Source organism: Necator americanus, chromosome V (genome assembly GCF_031761385.1).
Source record: "Necator americanus strain Aroian chromosome V, whole genome shotgun sequence".
Classification (NCBI taxonomy): Eukaryota; Metazoa; Nematoda; class Chromadorea; order Rhabditida; family Ancylostomatidae; genus Necator; species Necator americanus.
Window position 1 is genome coordinate 9,251,102 of NC_087375.1, and position 18,535 is coordinate 9,269,636.

An 18,535-nucleotide genomic window follows, 5' to 3' on the forward strand; every position below is an offset into this window, starting at 1 on the left:
AAATTGACGTCACGACAAAAATCACACAGCACAAGGCGAAGCACACACACGCACACAGACGCACGATCCAATTGTCGGCGGCAATGACTAGAGGGCGCAGCTCCACCACCACCACCCCACCAGCACACACCCCTCGCGCAGCAGCAGCAGCAGCAGCAGTCAGTCAGTCAGTCGGCGCCAGCCAACACTCTACGCGGGTGGACGGTGACAGCCGGCTGCACGCTAACGGATAGAGCGCCGACGACGCAGAGACGCTGACGTTGAATCGCGGAGGAGAGCGTGCGATCCGGGGAGAGCACCCACCGGATACGACGACGACCACGTAAGGTGTCGGTGCGCTACAAAAGAACGCACATAGTAACAGTGACATGCGTATTTTTTTTTGCGGAGGTCAATTTGCAACAAATCTGCGTCAGCTGACCGAGCTCGTTGTGATTTTTCAGGTGTTAACCGAAGAAAAACAGGGAAGTGGACTAGAACGGGTGTGTTGCTACGTACGTTGCTACCGCAGACAGCTATAGCTTAGAACTTCTAGGAAAAAAACAAAGGGGTTTTTGAATGGCGTCTTGGACATCTGAAGATGTGGGTGTAAAATGAATAGAATAAATAATAATAAATATAACAAATATATAAGTTAATAATAATATTATTATAAGATTAGTACTGTAAAGGGAAAGTTAAGTTAAACGTACCGAAAGAAAGATTAAGTAAGATATTACTTGGGTTCAAGATACAGGAAAAAAATCAGAGGAGGAAGCGTAAATTATGGAGTTTAGAAAGTACTGAAAGCTAAAGTATACGAGCCAGCAGAAACAGAGGACTTTGCTGCTCCTCTCCTTTCTGAGATGATCTAACATCAAAGACAGGAAAATTCAGAAAAAAAAACTTTTATTTGAGTCGATAGATCCTCTTGATCCCCCCTTTAAGAAATACATTGATGGAAAATGTTTATTTTAGGAAGAAATTTAAAATAAAAATAAAGAAAAAAATACAAAATAAATGGTTATGCGACAGAAATCTTCAAAGAATTTCCTTCTTTCAGCAGAAGAAACCTGCACTATGTACCATAGGCGCCAAAAACCTGATTCCCGGATCGTACTTGCATAGTTTTCCATGAGAGCAACTCCCTTGTCTTCTTAGGAAGCGGTAAACAAGAGGTCATTTTCTACTTTCTACAAGATAGAGCAGAAAACAACAAAAAAATCTATTCAATCAGTATCCTTCTCCTAAAAAAAGTATGTAGTAGTTGAAAATAATCCAGAATTTAACTTGGTCCGATTCTAGGCATGATAACCTTGAGGTTTTCTTCGAAAGAAAGGAACACTTGGATACGTAGCCGAAGATTCCCAGGGAATTTTCAAGAAATTCATTAAACTGTTGAAGATTCTCCATTCTACTATGTAATTTCAAAGGAAAAAAAGTCACGGAGGAAAAATTGATTGCTTCCAGAAAGCTCTCCGTAGGCCCACAACATATTTTATTTGTTTGCTGCAATTTTTTTTTCTTGAAAAGACATTCTAATATGAATTATTTATGATCATTTTTCAGTTATTTTTAGAACATTTTCACTGATTTCACCTCATTTACTTCATTTGCCTCTGGTAAAAATTTAAGCGATTTACCATATACCATTACTACTATAACCTACTACCATCGCGATTTATTATTGTCCGGTTACATGGAATGTTTTTGTTCTTAGCTTTAAAAAAAAACTTATGAGGAACCATTGTAGGTGTGCCTTGCCTGTTTTCGTAGTTTTTCGTGTTTCCGTCGCCTGTTGCAGAATTCTCTTTTTTCTGAAGGTTACAGCGGAATCTTCCGAGGGAGTTAACCTTATTAGGACACATAAAACTACATTTATCAGTGACAGTGTGATTCGTTGAAATGTCAGATTCCATGTCCTCTTTATGAGTTATGATAAGGTTAATTTTCGGATAAGATTTCGAAATAATGTTCAAAAAAAAATCCGCAACATTTCGAAATCGGGCGAGACACATCTATAAGGTTTCCTCAAGTTTTTTTCCCAATAGAGGAGATTTTATTGAATGCGATATTCTGGATGTTCATTATGATATTTTATGCTCCCAACAGATCAAAAACTCCAAAAAAAAACTATTAGAAAGGAAAAGGCTAGAAGGAAAAAGATTCGTGGAAATTTCTGCAGGAAAAACGAAAAACTGGGTATTGTGAGAAGCAAATCGTGGCTGATAAACAAATCCTAGCTGGTTTGACTCAGAAATACTTGTGTAATAAATTTTATTATCCTCACAAGCTGCAATACTTTCCATGAGTCATACTGAGTCATGTAAGAAATTTCTCAGTGTGACGTTGTTCACCTCAGGTGTTTGTTTTTTTTTCTCTCAAAATAAAAAACGATTCCGGATGGTCGACATATTGAACACTGCTATTGCATTAACAAATTAAAGTTTGGGAAAAACTACCAACATATGGTACTTGACGTCAATAATTGATAACAAATGTTGTGCAGTTGCACACACCAATTCTCTTATAATGTCACACTGGGTAGTTCGAAAAAAAAAACCCCAACAACTTTGGTCAACGAATAATTCCTGGTTTAGTTCTTTTTATGGACAAACAAAAACGAGTACAGAAACACTTGCAAAGATTTGAAGAGGGAAATTTGGCCGCCTAAGGGTGCAATTATGGCATATTTTCATAAAAACTACGATATTTTCTGGATGATCACTTCAAGTTTGTACTAAATAGATGTAAGATGAAAGGGGAACAACGTTAATGGATGGGTTACAAAAAAAAGCGAGAAGCGAGAACTCTAAGAAGCGATGGAAAACAAGATAATATGAAGAATTTGGAAATTGTAGAGATTTGAAGGTGATCCGCGAACCACATGGAAGACCGTATGAAGAAACAGAGGAATTCTCTTGATTTCTTTGATAGTCGAAAACTGTCGGGGAACATTTCTCGTGTATGAAAAAAATTAACAAGTACACTATGATTATCATCTCTTTTAGTGCTGCCAATTTAAGCTTGAAAAAAGGAAATGCAACGTTCTAATAATAACAAGACATTAAAAAACACGAAAAGAAAAAAGGAATACATATATAGCTGGCTGCTACCTAATGTTGCTATTACTATCAAAAAAGTATAAACGGAAAAATTTACCGCACTTTCTTGTAAAAATTCCCAGAATTCCAACAGATTTAATTGTTTTAAAACAGTAAACGTATAGAATTTCTGCATCAGATAGCAGGAATTATGTTCGTCGAAAGGGAGTCCTGTTTGAATTTCTGGATGAGAGTAAGAACCGGGCAATTAGTGACTCATCTTCAGTTTTGAAATAAGTGATGTAATGGTTTTGGAATCTTTAAGAGAAAGAAAAGAGGCGGATAAAAATAAAAGTGAAATCAGAGAGATCAGAAAACGAATGTGTGTAATTGCACAAAAACTCTTATATCTTCACTAAGAAAGCGAGAAAGTGAACTTCGAATGCAAATTACTAAATCTACTCAACGATTTGTTGAAGCTGACTTATATGACTTCAGAAGCGTCGATCATCTGACCGGGATTTGATCCTCTCTTTCTGCTGATCACTATCGCAACGCCCGCGTATGTCCCGCGTGGAACAGTTTTGATAGGATTTTATAGCATTTTGCGATGACCACACCCTCTCTCTGTATCCGCTGTTCCCATACGATTAATTTATACAATTTCCGGTGAACTCCTCGATTTTAATGGTGAATCGGTTAGCGCGCAAGGTCAACGTGTTGACGATAGAATGCGAAACATGCATGAAAAACGTCCGACGGCCGCTATGTCGATTAGAACACCACGGAAAAAAATCCAGGTCGTACGTCGGCATCTTACGTCTTAAGAAGTCTTGTCAAGTTCGAATTACCTAATAGAGTCTGTCGCTAGGATCGTATTGCTCGTTTAGCAGCTAATTTAATGTTTTCGAGTGCGGAGGGAAAAAACAGAAACTGGAAGGAAAATGAAGAGAAAGAAAAAAAAAGAAGAAAAGAGGCCGAACGACTCTACTGTCTAGGTCAAAACACTAGATACTGTAGCTATTAGATATTGCAGTTATTTTATTGCATACTGTAGTTATTAGTTATTAGATATAGCAGTTATTTTTTTTAAAGATTCTCTATTTTGTTCTTCACCATTTTAATCCTCACTCCCCCTTTCTTAAACTTATTTTCCAATTTTACCTGTTAGGAGTACGAACTACGAAAAATTTACAATAATAAGGGAATCTTTAAAAAAAAAAGTGTTGTTATTTCAAATCCTTTGCTTTTGCATTTTTTGCTTGCGGAATCAGACCAAGAGGACAAAAATCGACGACTGTTACGCTTGACCCGTCATTCATGGGAAATGCGTAGTTATCATCCCATCAATCGTTCGTTAACATATCGGTAGTCCATGAGATCATCCGAAAAGGGCCGAGTAGTTAATTTGTGCGATGAAAAAAAGATGAAATACGCAAAGTTGTAGCTGATAAAGGGTAAAGTTTCTGGCATTAATCAATCCGTTCGGGATCCGCCCCCTCGTTCACTTCAATTCAGAATTGTTTGAGGTTCACGAACGTGTAACTGGCCTATACAATGACCTGCGGGGTCTAGCCGATGTGTCAAGTCCTCCCAGACAAGTGTGATACCAATTTATCGACCGCGCGGGGAAGAAAGACTTGGTGAGCACTAAGGCGGATTCGAACCTCCGATCGATCGTGCAGGGAGCGGAACCTCTAACCGAGACACCATACCCACACCCAGACAAATGTGTCCTGTTAACGCCAAAAAATCCCCACGGTACTACAATCTGCAACGCCATAACGCATAAGGAATGATAAAGCATACACTAGCTCTTCTCTTCTCTTCTCCTCTCCTCTCCTCTCTTTCTTCCTTTCTTTCTCAGTCCCCCTCTCTCTCGTTTTTCTGATGATTTGCATCACTAGGAGTACAGACATTTTCTTCCTCTTTTTCAAATAAGTTAAAAAATGCGTTTTATTATTAGAACTGAATAGTTTCATAACTAATATGTTTCATAGCAGTATAATTAATTTAATTTTTATCTCATTTTATTTTATTTTAAATTTATTTCTTAAATTAATTAACCTAATTTTTTATCCAATTTTAACCATTATTACTGAGTTTTCTATTTAATCTTAATTTTCCTAAAATGATTAAATTTTCTTTTTTCTTTCTCTCCTTCCTTATTTTCTTAAATTTTTCTGATTTTCTCAAATTGAGTACTAAGCATTGAATATGTTTATACTCATTTTAGAATCTGCTAAAATGATAAATCAATACTCATAATTTTTACAGTACTACAGAAGAGTACTACCATGCTGCATCTATTTTACTTTATTTATTTTCTATATATATTTTAATGTAATGAGTTATGAACGATAAAATGCTATGGACTGAGGACTTCATATTTTTTTTAACCTATTGCGAAAAAATTTGATAATATCGACTAATAATAAGTGTAGTAATATATAGAATAAATAAATGTAAACAAAAATAATAATAGTAATTCAATCGTATATTATTCATACTTGAACCAAAAGCGTAATTTCTTGGTTCTCTTACAGCAGAACCTCGTGGCAGAGCAATTTGTTGTCAAGAAAAATTTCCCTCACAACCAAAATTGACGATATACCCTATTTAATGGAATATCTATTTTTAGAGACGAACTATTGCTTGTGAAAGATTTCTGGACATATATATGGTTATTGGGTAGGATCTCTCATTCTCAGCAAGACAAATTCGTATGTTCACACGCATTACTCGTGGGAGCACTTATACGGCGAGCAGAATTGACGGACGTACATCGGCTTTACTAGGCGCCCCCAAAAGTTTCAATCGTATTTCCAACGAAAACGTCTTATCCCTGAGCTCTTACGCTACACTTTCCGCAAAATCTTCCTCCTCTACACACGAGGCTATGAGTCAAATTCTTCTCAAGGTCCTACAGTGGAACGAACGACGCCTAAGATGTGCTCGACAACGAAAATAATCGACTTTATGTGCACAGGCAAGGTCAAAACAACGGGTAATGTGACAGAGAAAAAGTGGTGCTTTTTTCCAATCGTTTTCAATGAAATGTTTCCCGAAGAACGTGTTTTTTCTCTCTCGGAAAAAAACCAATTCTCTTTAGAAAAAAATTAAGAGCAGTAGGAGTGTAGGAGAGCTTTTAAAAAACTCATCGTGTCCTTACAGTCCCAGAAAATTAATTAACTATCTATAAAATCGAGTAAAAACAGAGGACAGAGGAAAACCTTGCTAATTTTCTTGATTGACGACTACTTCATAACCTTTCTTCAACCACGCGACCTTCAGCTGAGTAAGAAATCACAATTGAGACGGCAATGCCGAAGAGTACAACCTCATGACTCAAAACAGCGTTGTTGTACGCACCCGAGTGAGAAATAGCGCAGTGAGGGACGCACAGTGGGAACGAGTTTCATTGTCCGTTGTTCCTATCCAACTCACAAGTGAAAAAAATCACAAGTCGCGGATTTTTTTTTCGAGTAGTGTCTCTGGAAAAATGGAAAAGAAGCGAAGATTTTTTTGAAAGGAGAAGCACGTTTTCTTAGTCGTTAACGGATTTTTTTTTCTGGGAAATGTTCTGATTTGATAAGCGGAATTTTTCGTAACTTTTGATATTCATGCAAAATACGGTGAAAAAATTTTCGCAATTTTAAAGATTTTTCCCAGTCAATTTACTACAACCTTAGATGTAAAAAAATGGAATTTTTTAGTGACTTTTGGTATCCATGCATAGATATGTGATGGGAAATCCCCTTTAATTTCAAGAATTTTTTTCCGGCCAAATGACTTCAACCTGGACAGCACATGCGACCACCAACTAGTGTCGTTTGTGCAAGTGTTACGGAGATGGGAAGAGGAAGAGAGTAGGGAAAAAGGAAAGAAGGAAAATGAAAGAGGAGAAGGAAAGAGAGGGTGGATAAACGATAAACGCTCCCTGAGGCTAATGGAAAGTATAAGAAATTATCTATGAGTACGTTCTTCCGTGAAAACAAAAAAAAATTACTGTTTTGATTTCTGAGTGACAGAAAAGGATGATAAATCCATGAGGATAATATATGTTTGATAAATCCATTCGTCCTCGCACGCCGTATGAAAGCGGCAGCTCTCCAGCTATTATCGAGTGCTCAATATTCCCGCTATAAATCAACCCGTTTCATCGAAAATAAATCCATCTGATTCATATATCTACATAGTAGCAGTATGCGCACAGTAATAAGAAGATTACCGTAATCCCGATCACATGTTTGGATCGGAGGGTACGTAATAATGAATATCCGCGCGAAGTATTGTTGTGTTGTCATGGAGTCAATATTAAACATTAACCTAGTAATAAACAGAACTTATAGGGATGTGGGATGAAAGGAAGGGGGTCGATGGACTTCAAGATGATCAACAGGATGAGCAGTGGCAGGAAAGAATTCTAAACAAAAGTCAGGGGAAAACGAGGAAAAACAACTTTTAGGATTTTTTTTGATATTTAACGACATCCATACTTTCGGCCAATTTTATTCGGATTTTTCGGCAATTTTTATTCGGATTTTTGAGTAGTTTGTATTATTTTGAGTATTTTTGAGTAGTTTGTAGTATGTTAGCGGACCGAACGCTATTCTAAGTTAGAAATTCTGATCAAAATAGCCGGTAAAAGACTTCAACGAGTAACAGAGATAGGTTGGAAATTGTTTGCGATTTTTTGTCATGGGAAAAAAGCAAAGGTTAAAAAAAACTGAGTAACAAACATTTAAGTGGTCAGAAGACTTCTCATTTACAGCCGATGATTCTCCACGTTTATGAATTTTTTTCAAAAAACAAAAACATCAGTTTTTAATAATGAGATACTAAGTAATCTTGTGCAGAAAATAGAAAAAAAATTTGAAAAGCTCTTAAAAACTTCAGAATCTTACCGGAGCATTACATTTTTCGTTTAGGAGACTGAATTTGCACAATGTTCCAACTTTTTGAGCATCCGGTACACGTGAAAGAGCGGAACCGGATGTAGCTCGGCGACGAATGTGCAGAGTAGTAATTCTAAAGAAAAAATTCTCCAAAGAAAAAAAAAACCTCCTCAGCTCTGGAAAGTTACGAAAAATAGAAATAGGAGAAGTACCTTTTCACTTTATTCGGTGGATCTGCCGATGATGGTGCACTCGGCAAACGACTTCGTTCCGGTTCTTTTTTAGGCGGTAGCACCATAGGACGGCGGCTTACCGATCGTTTTCTATCCATGTGAGTAGACTACGGTACGGAAGGCGACAGGTTTGCTAGTAGATATGCCTAAAATAAAGCGATCACTGATAGGATAGTGATCGATTATTGATCACTTCTTAATGTCGTGGTGACTATCGAAAGTGAAAAAAAGATTAAAAGATCGACAGTATGTACGAAATTTCAGCACATAGCAAAGAAATTAGTGGATTATCTCATAGTAAAACCAGTTTCAGCTTGCGAATATGGTGTAAATCACGGAATAAACCAGGAATGGGTTCAATCTAGCTGAGCACATCTAAGTTTTCGAACTATACGCGAATTCAGTAGCAGAGATTGACAATTACAGGAGATATGATATGTGCCTTTCAACCTATAATCATTAACTAATTTTTGCGAATATAAGGACTGAATACTATTTGAACAGTAATAAGCATACAATGCACAGATTCAGCGACTTATGTTGTGCAGGATGACCGCGACGCGCTCACTGGAACTCGGTATGTGTAAAACACGCTCTGTCAACTTGAGATCACTTTGCAGTTCCCTGTGGAAGGTCATAGGCTACGAAACATAGCACATTTTCTAGATGCTGTTCTCTCGCGGACCAAAGCCAAAATTCTAAAGATTTTTTTTCTCGAAGTATTTTTTACAATTTGCTTTTACAAGTTACCCTTGCCCTCATCTTTGACAACAAAGCTACAGTTCACTGGGACTCATAAACATTTGTTTCACTTCATACCGGAAGTTGATTTTCATCAGAAAAATCACGAAAGTGCACTGCTGGTCAGAGGGACATTAAATGTGGAAACGAGACAAAGTTGCAAATATCGTTGCAAAAAATACACACAAAAATCTTTAAAATGGTCAAATACACATCATTCTTTTTATTTTACTAGATTTACATTCCATATCTATCAACTAAAACAGATTGACATCTGAAAATCGATGGTTACTGTACTTCAGTGATTAGGAAGAACGATAAAAATTAGTGTCATTACATTTGGAAGATTTTACATAGATGCTGCAGAGCCCAATTTCGAGCCAGAGTAGGCTGAACCTCCTTCAGGAACCACAAAGGTCTCTATTTGTGAAATAACCACATATCTCAGAAATTCTTTGTGTATATACTGTTTTTTTTTCAACGTATGTATTGATTACATATACTGGTGTACCATGTTTACCACAATAAAGTGCATTTTAACCGGTTTAGACTCATACCCTGAAGTGCCCAGCGGTCACACCCGGCAGAGGAAAACAGGGGTACATAGCCATGGCAGAGGGAGTCGGAGCGGGCAAAGTAGCACTCCTGGGGACTTCCTTAGACGAAGGAATTAGGCAAATGAAGAGGTTTAGTTCAGCACAAGGTTCTCTGTACGTTCTTTATGGATCCTGTATTGTTTCCACAGGTGTTTTATAATACAAATAAATGAAAAGAAAAGTCCTTAGCCCATATGTAAGATATGAAGAAGTTTTGACCAGGATTCAAGCACCCGCGCCCACTGCTCCATTTAGACGAGCCTAACAACAATATTTCATAGTTCTCTGCTTCCTTTGTCAGTAGTACTGGATCTCAGTCAAAGAAATCCTTTTAAAAAACATAATTTCAAATTAATTTAAATTCTATATATAAAACGAATCGAGTTCGTAACTCGACGGATGCTAGCCGAAAACGAAGTGGACGCTACGCAGGAGAGATTGCGGTGGGCGCGTCGCGATCACTCAGGGAAACGGAACCATCGCCGACTGTATGTCGAGCGGTTCTTGTATTGTTTTCACGGCTGTTTTATCAAAAAATAAAAGAATAAAAAAGAGATGTCCTTAATTCTTAAGAAGGGCATAAAAATAAAGTGAGATAATATTAAACGAGACGTTAATAATATCTCTATACGAAAAGTATTACTCTAAGAAGGAAGAGAGATTCCCTTTTTTGTCAAAATCTACTCGGCGGAGTGGATCCGAGAAGAAAGAAAGCACTTTACCCAATCTCACATGCCTCTTTTATTCCACTCCTGAAGAATGAAAATGAATAAATATTCCGCCAGCCCTTCCCTCAAAGTCACAATCCTCTCAAACCTGAATGAACGACTACGAGGATACGGCGAGGTCAAACAGACCGTGGCACGATCACCTTGCGTCGGTATTTTTTTTTCACCAAAGGCTAAGGTCGCTTGGTTGTGTGTAAATGCGGATGGGTAAAAAAGGAACTGGATCTATAAACGTTCTCGATATCAAGTGGAATTTTTGTTTTTTACGTGGTGAATGTGAAAAAATGGCTATCTATTGACCAATAGTTATAAGGTAATGGGATGGAATTCAAGAGCATAAGAAATTATTTCCCGTACATAAGTGTAGTTATATTTTATATTTATTGGCATTTATTTCATACACATTATTCATTTTATGTTGACTAATATTTTCCATTTAGTATAATTTGAGTGAAATTCTTTCGTATTTGACCGTCTGTATTCGACACTATTGGAAACCGCTGAACCATGTAGCGGACGTCTGCACGAATCAGTCGTATTCAGCGTGATCACAGCGCTCACATCCACTGGCGGAAATTCGTCAGAAAATGTTCATACTTCTACCTCTGGAGGAGGCAGAAGCATCCGTAGCGCAGTCGGTAAGAGGTTCAAGCGTGAATGCACGATCAATGGTTCGAAATCGCCCTAGTGCCAACCAAGCCACTCATCCTTCCGAGGTTGATAAATTGGTGCCAGACTTTTCTGGGAGACTAAAAACACCGACTAGACGCATCGGTGAGCCCTCGCAAATCCCTGTAACGCTGTTCGGATGTTCATGAACCTAATACAATTCTCGATTAAAGGCATCACTCCAGGAATCTGAGCTGCTACGGATTTCAGGTGGAGTACTCGTATACGGGATCGTAGATTATGGAGAGAAAGGTGATTCCGTCCATTTCTTCCCGATTGCCATAAAAAACGGTCCGGACGATACGGCTTCGAGCATTCTGGCGCACATTTTCTACAAGGAGTTCGACTGGAGCGCGCCAGCCTTGTGCGGCGCCGTATCTTCGGGACCGTTTTTCACGGCAAACAGGAAGAAATGGACGGAATCACCCTTCTCTCCATAATCTACGATCCGTTATAAGAATACTCCACCTGAAATCTGCACCACATCAGATTCGTGGGGTGATGCCTTTAAAGTCAGGCGCATCCCTATAGGGATTGATTTACGTCGTGCTCTTCATAACTTTATCTTTTGTATCGAAAATCTCATCATTTTTATCAGACAGAAAGATGGAGATGTCCGAAATAAATGCAAAAAATCTTTTTTATTCTTTATTTATATATTCTGCATATTCTGCATTTATATGCCTTAAATTTAAATATTTATATGCTCTAAGTTTATAAACAAAAAAATGAACAAATAAATAGTGAAATAAAAATAAATAAAGAATTTTAAAACCATACATTTTATATATTGTATATTTATGGATTTTATATTTTAGTATATGTGTGATAAAAGCAGTAGACAATTAAATCAGAGAATGTGGAGTGCTTAATTCTGGAAAAGTTCAATGAATGCTGAAATAAAGAAGCTTAGCTAAAACGTGCATAAAGCACTGCGTTGAAATTTTTTCTTGGAATGCGCAACCGAAGTCATCGACTGAGTGTCATCGGAAAAAGTCAAACAGTCGCAAACGCCTAATCTCTTCCTCAAACTTACAATTCACAGAGGTGCTCATACAATAGGCGCCTTGTCTACTCTGGTGTTCTTTAGTTAGGATCACAAGCTGGATGGAAAGGGAACGTTTCGTTTGAAAGCAAAGAAACTTCCAGATTTTCAATGACCTTTTAGATCTAATGATCGTTAAATCCACTACTGTTTACTGCAGAAAACAACGATTTGAATCTCACATAAATTAGAATGCATAGATTTAAAAAAACTGCAAAACCCTCTTCAAATTCTTAGGCGAAACGATTTGAAATGATGGAATGCAAGAAATATCTGTGAGTCAGCGGATAAATGATACTCGAGTATAATCCAGCGACGTTCTTAAGTCATTTGGGACCATCTTAAAAATAGAAATTCGCCAAGAAAAATTAAACTCTACCTTTTTTTACTGGAATAAAAAGTTTCTCGTTACAAGCGAATAAATGCAGCGCAGGCGATGAAAAGTTTTAGTAAAATCACGAAACGTGAGACATTTCTGATTCATTCACTTTAAAAACACATTTAGTTGATAACACAAACGTTCCGATACGAAAACAATGGATGCCTCGAAGCTTAAGCGGCTCATCCTTGGTCATTCTTACGTTGGATTATTCCCCTTGTGTGCGTATTTACGGTTAGGAAGCGTTGAGCAAAAATTTCTCTCCTTTTTGATCACATCAGCGGAAAGAAAGTAAAAATGGGGCTAAATGACGTCAACAGTGTGTGTAAGGGTATGGGAAATTTGAGAAATTATTCCAAGCTCAAGAAATCCGTCTCCTGTCTATCTATCAGTTGCATCCAGCATGACGCTAGTCGAGTTACGGTGTAGGGATGGTAAATTAAATACACCTCGCAGCGACTATCGATTTCTCGTAATAGCTGATTGCAACGCGCCATTTCTTTACCAACATGAGCGCGCGTCAGGTGAAAGGTTGTATTGCAAATCGTTCACATAGGACACAGTTATTCTCACGTTATTCACAGTTATTCTACCGTTCAAAGGCATCACCCCACGAATCTGAGGATTGCGAATTTCATTCGGATTTCACTAGGATTCCTATCCGGAGTCATAGATTATGGTGAGAAGGATGATTCCGTCCATTTCTTCCTAATTGCTGCAAAAAACGGCCCGGAAGATACGGCCTCGAGGTTCCGGCGCGCTATTTTCTATTGACGAGTTCGATTGGAGCGCGCCACATCTTCCGGGCCGTATTTTACGGCAATTAGAAAGAAATGAACGGAATCACCCTCCTCTCCATAATCTACGACCAAGTGTAGGCACAACCCACCTGAAACCCGCACCACCCCAGATTCATGGGGTGATGCCATTAAGACAGATTACACCACTCCGGAGAGGGATTGTGTGTGATATGAGAGCTAAGTGAGAGATAAGTTTTTTTATTTGTTAAGAGCTTATTTTGTTCTCCACAGATTTCACAGATTTCTTACAAGCTAGCTGAAAACGTAGGCATATAATTACTTATTGCGCTAACCAACCTATTTTGCTGGCCTACATAGTTTATGCGCAAACCACCTGTTTCAAATTTACAGCCTAACATCACTTCTGTATGAAGGAGAAAGTTCGACCTGAAGGCATCACTCCACAAATCTGAGGTGGTACGGATTTCAGGTGGAGTATTCGTATACGGCCCGGAAGATACGGCTCCAGGCGTTCTGCCGCACTATTTTCTACAAGGAGTTCGACTGGAGCGCGCCTGCCTTGTGCGGCGCCGCATATTCCGGGCCGTTTTTTTACGGCAATTAGGAAGAAATGGACGGAATCGCCCCACCTCGGATTCGTGGGGTGATGCCTTTAAAGGCAGCATACCACGGAACTAAGAGTTCTGCGATCTCTCCACGAAAGGTAATGTTATCAGTGTAGGTGGGGTCGGAAGTACCAACGCAATCCCGCTCACCTCCACACAACTTTCCTTAAAAACAGCGCGAAAACTGGCGTCGTCGATTCAAATTTCCTTACGAGGCACCCAAGTGTGTCATAAATTCCAACGAACGTAAACGCGTCATGTCTGCCAGCAAACGTGGGAGGCGAGGGAGACAACAGAAGACAGATAAAGAGAGTCTATTCAGTGTCCTGCTCGACCTATGTTTGGACACATGACGCGTTCTTAGGTGCCTCGTAGGAAGATTACACGAACAAAAGAGCAGAACATACATGTGTCGCTTCTGCGAGCGAGTGTGCAATGAATAATGAGCTGTTGCCGCTGTCTCTCCTGTTAGCTGGCAGACTCAGCGCGTACATGCGCATACGTTGCCGTTTTTAGGTGCTACGTAGGAAAATTCGATCAATGAGAGCGTTTCTCGCGTCGTTCACCAGGACGATTAGGCAGAACTGAGCTCATACTCGTGATTTACATACATCCCTAACCCAGTCTTTTCGCCGTAGGATTTCAACATCATCAGTTTCGTGTCATGCTGCCTTTTAAGTTAAACTTAACCGAACACACGAAAGTGCTGCAAATCCATGTCGACGGGAAGAATGGATTCAATAGCAAACTCATTTATAAAGTCTGTTTTGTTATTTGGGGACTTGCGAGCGGTGCGAAACGTCCTCAACCATACGACCTCAAATGCAGCAATGCTGAGAAAAGAGGTGTGCGCTTGCAAGATGCAGAAGGTGTTTTGCACCGGTTGCGTCGAGGTCAGCCGGCTGAACGGGGTTAACCGCAGTGGTATTATCCAGATATAGTCGGGTCAAAGCGACACGGTGCAGTTGCGTAGGCGGCGGAGAGAGCGGTTGGAATCGAAGTGGGAGAATCGTGAACTGCAGCAATGAACGGTGGTAGTAGGGGTCCTCACTCGATCCTAACCGCTACGCTCCACCGCGCCGCACGCTTCAAGCGCAGCCGGTCACGCAACTGCACCGTGCTTCACGTCGTTATAACTCTACCATAGGTGATGGTGAAGAACGATGGCGTCGAGTGGTAAAAATCACTTTATCCTAGAAAATATGTACAAGTGAGGAAAAAAAATATCAGAAAAAAGACACCGTAAAACGTGGTAAAGCTAAAGTAAACTGAGTATGAGGCTCTTAAGTAAAGTGCGGCCTTACTTTTCCCGATTCTCACATGTACCCATCTACTTGTAATGCATGGGCTCGTCTCTCCTCTATTTCGCATTAATGAGCTGTTTGTACGTCACAGCAAATAAAATATAGGTGATTCCAGGCAGTCATCAGTTGTGCAGAGCTGCAGACACTTTTTTCTCCTCACGAGGGAGAGAACACGTAGATCAATTTGCGGAATTTTCACTGTGAGGTAGGCAGTAGGAGCGAATAGAATTCGGAGAAGAGAGCAACAACAGAGAGATCATTTTTAATTTTTGAATCTACTTCAACCCGGATCTCTATTTTTCATTCTATGATTTGACCTCTGATTTTTGTGTCTTAACAAAAAGAATACTCAGATTGAAAAAAGAAGGCAAAACAAATTAAATCACTGATAATAAATAATTCCATAGTTTGACCCTGTTGAGTTCTAGAAAATACTTATAAAACTCTAAAGACGGCGCCGACAGAACCAACGCAAACGTTTTTTCAAAATCTAATAATCGCAACAAAAAAACAAAACAAAACACAAAATTATAATGGAGACAGAGAATTCTCGCTTGAATCTATTGGAATTTTATTTGAAAGAAATTGACTTAAATTAATAAATGTGAACAAGGAAGACGTGGAGAGAGGAGATGAAATTTTGGAGATTCCCTACGTTTTAAATAAGCGCTAGTCTTTCAACGAAGGAACCGCATTTGTTAATAGCGAATCTACGCAGATCCTCAGCGATCTCCTCATCATAATGAAGAAATGCGTCGTTAATAGGGGACAAATTGACCTTTTACGACCTCGAACAAGATCTCACTGATTAGGTGATTAAGGTGATGATTTATTCCAGGTATGAGCGTAGGGGAAACGAGTTACGAACAGGAGAACCACACAAAGAAAGAAATGATAGAGATTGTGTGATGGTGAAGGCGAAAAAACCCATAAAGAATGCAAAGAACAGCAGCGGTGGCGTTCTCCATAGTGTCGCCACCGATCCAGAAAAACTCTGCTGGTTCAAGCGGCTATGCGCGAATCAACGGAGAAGAGGAATGAAGTGCAAAAATTCCGAGATGACCTCAGTGGTCAATGAAACGAGAAGCGAGCCGCTTTAGATAAGGGGAAATATGAGAAAAGGATTGATCTTTAGAGGTCAACTACCAGGAAAAAAAGCAGAGAATCATGGAAGTGACGCGATTCTACAGTTTTTTTTCTTAACGGGGAAAAAGACTCGTCTATACAAATTCAAATGGAAATATGAAAAAAAAACTTTGTCGGCTAATGGAAATGGAATCAGCTGTCCAGAAAAACGCAACGTAAATTACAGAACTGGTCATACGTACATATATAACAGAAGAAAAACATCGTCAGAAAGAAACAAAAACGAACACACCTCAGCCGGGTTAGTAATGAAATGGAATGGTTGTAGGATGAGGTCGGTCGTGATACGAGTACAACTACGCTTTATCGATAAAAAATCAACTAGAATGTACAAGTATTGATCGAGCTATCCGGTAAATATCGGTTGTAGCGCAGTGGTAAGCGAATCCACAATGTGCGCACTCTCAATGGTTCGAAGCCGCGCCAGGCCAACCAAACCCTGCATCCAACCGATGCGGAACCAATCAATGAATTGGTACCACCTTTATCCGGAACGATAAGGGATACTGACTTGACACATCTCAGGTGGCTCTCGCTGGTCATTTTATAGTCCGCATACACCTTTATCCTCATAAACCTTTACGATTCTGGATCGAAGGCGTTCGTGCGCTTTAAATGGATTAATCAGCGCCAATCACTTCATAATCCAATCACTTTATCCGTTTATAGCATTGACCTCCTCTCTACGTGTTGTTAAGTTTTTAATTGCAGCGAGAATTGAACTTTTTTTGAACTCAATTCACTTTAAGGGCAACGTTCCTCTCCTAATTTCTCTCTGATATGATTTGATATAAATTACGTACAATACAAGGGGTGGGTGAAGCGCAGTCGGTAAAAGCTCCATTGCTGCCGCACGCGTGATGGTTCGAAACCGCCCCGGGGCCAACCAAACTTTTCATCCCTCTGGGGTCGATAAATTGGTACCAAACTTTTCTGGGAGGATAAAAACATTGACTTGACCGGCCCCAGCAAGTCATTGTATAGGCCAGAAAGCGTTCCAAGAACCTCAACGATTACAAGTTGTACCTCAACGTTGTGGAACGGTTTGGTGCATCCCAAGTGGATTGATCCCACCCCAGTGACTTTATCCTTTCATGTATAATACATAGACATGCATTATTGCTTGAAAAATAATAATATTTGAAAATATAATAATAGAATATTTGAAATTATATTTATTATAATCATGAGTTATTATGTAATATACCTCTATAACATTAAAAAAAAACAAAATTTCTTCCATTTGCTCTAACTTCGTCCATAAGATTAGCTTAAAATATAGTAAAATCGAAATATTTTGGTTTATGGTGCAATAATGCGTAAATGGTCACGTACAAAGTCAAACGGTGCCAATCATTTAGGGGGGAAAAAAGAAGAGAAAGCACCAAAAACTACTAGTATGAAGGATCAGAACACAAAAAGAAGTAAAAGTCGTAGTACATTTTACATTTCTTACTCTTTTTTTTAAATCCGCTACAAATTCTTAGTAATTTGCTATTCGACTTTTGTTAGAACGATAGTTTAAAATTCATTTATAATTACAATCGTTTGAAAAATTCTTCCTGAAGTTCCCACATTCAGAATTTACTCAAATTCTGAGTGGCTTCGACTATTTATACGTTGCTTTTATTCTTCATAATGGAGCCGAAAAATGAATTATATTTTTATGAACTACTATTTTTTGTTTATATTTACATAGAGAGTCGTAAACATAGCCTTATTTAATATTTATTTATTTATTTATTTATTACGCTCAAAGGCGTGCCCAGAGTAAGAGGCAAGGAACAAATGCAAATAAACAATTGAAAATCCAGCAACGAGAAAAGAGTGGAATGAGAATAAGCAGGGATAAGTCACGCGAACAGTAAGCAAGGGACGATTTAGTACTTTCAAAAAGCACATAAATTCGACAAGGTGGGAATTAAGACTCTTGGAAAATAAGAAAGTATAGGTAGGCTGTAAAAATTATAATAAACGTAACAATTTTCACTCTGCCTTTTTTACTATAAAATACGTTTTGTTTTAGAAGTCAACATTTTTTTTGGAATATAGTGAGGCCGACAAAGGTAATTATAACCTTCAACAGAGAAGACGAGGGAAGTTATGGCATCTACCCACTGTAAAATCCAGCTGTCTTTTTCTACTCTTTTCTAAGTAGTGATTTAAAACAGGCTCATACTATTACTATATATACTACTATTATACTATTAAGCACTAGCAATAAACTAGGAGAGCTTCAGTAAAGAAGAACTTAGAAAGAAAGAAAGAACTTGGAAAGAAAGAACACGGATCAGTCCAAGAAATAGACCAAGGAACAACAAAAACACTGCTAGTCTGTCCTTCGGGATGTGGAGGACAGCACAAAGCGAACAGGTGGAAGATAACGACGACGTGAAGGTGTGCAGCC

The 18,535-nt window shown here is 38.7% G+C and overlaps 2 protein-coding genes across 5 annotated transcripts in view; one reads left to right on the forward strand and one right to left on the reverse strand.

The window, feature by feature from the left end:
• RB195_013363 (uncharacterized protein) overlaps positions 1 to 8,252 on the reverse strand; it is a gene marked incomplete at both ends in the record, with an annotated part of 71,137 nt that extends 62,885 nt beyond the window's left edge. For 3 of the 4 annotated variants that reach the window (XM_064203140.1, XM_064203138.1, XM_064203139.1), the window contains 2 exons: positions 7,931 to 8,054; positions 8,134 to 8,219. In XM_064203140.1, coding sequence (XP_064059018.1) covers positions 7,931 to 8,054; positions 8,134 to 8,219 — 210 coding nt within the window. Of the gene's footprint in view, positions 1 to 7,930; positions 8,055 to 8,133 lie in introns of all 4 variants that reach the window. The other variant, XM_064203136.1, reaches the window with a different exon arrangement.
• A 2,554-nt stretch (positions 8,253 to 10,806) lies between these two features.
• Positions 10,807 to 11,037, forward strand: RB195_013364 (uncharacterized protein; the record flags this gene model as incomplete). Its single annotated transcript, XM_064203141.1, has 1 exon — positions 10,807 to 11,037. One exon carries the CDS (start codon positions 10,807 to 10,809, stop codon positions 11,035 to 11,037), a length of 231 nt encoding a protein of 76 aa, XP_064059022.1.
• Between the last annotated feature and the right edge of the window lie 7,498 nt (positions 11,038 to 18,535).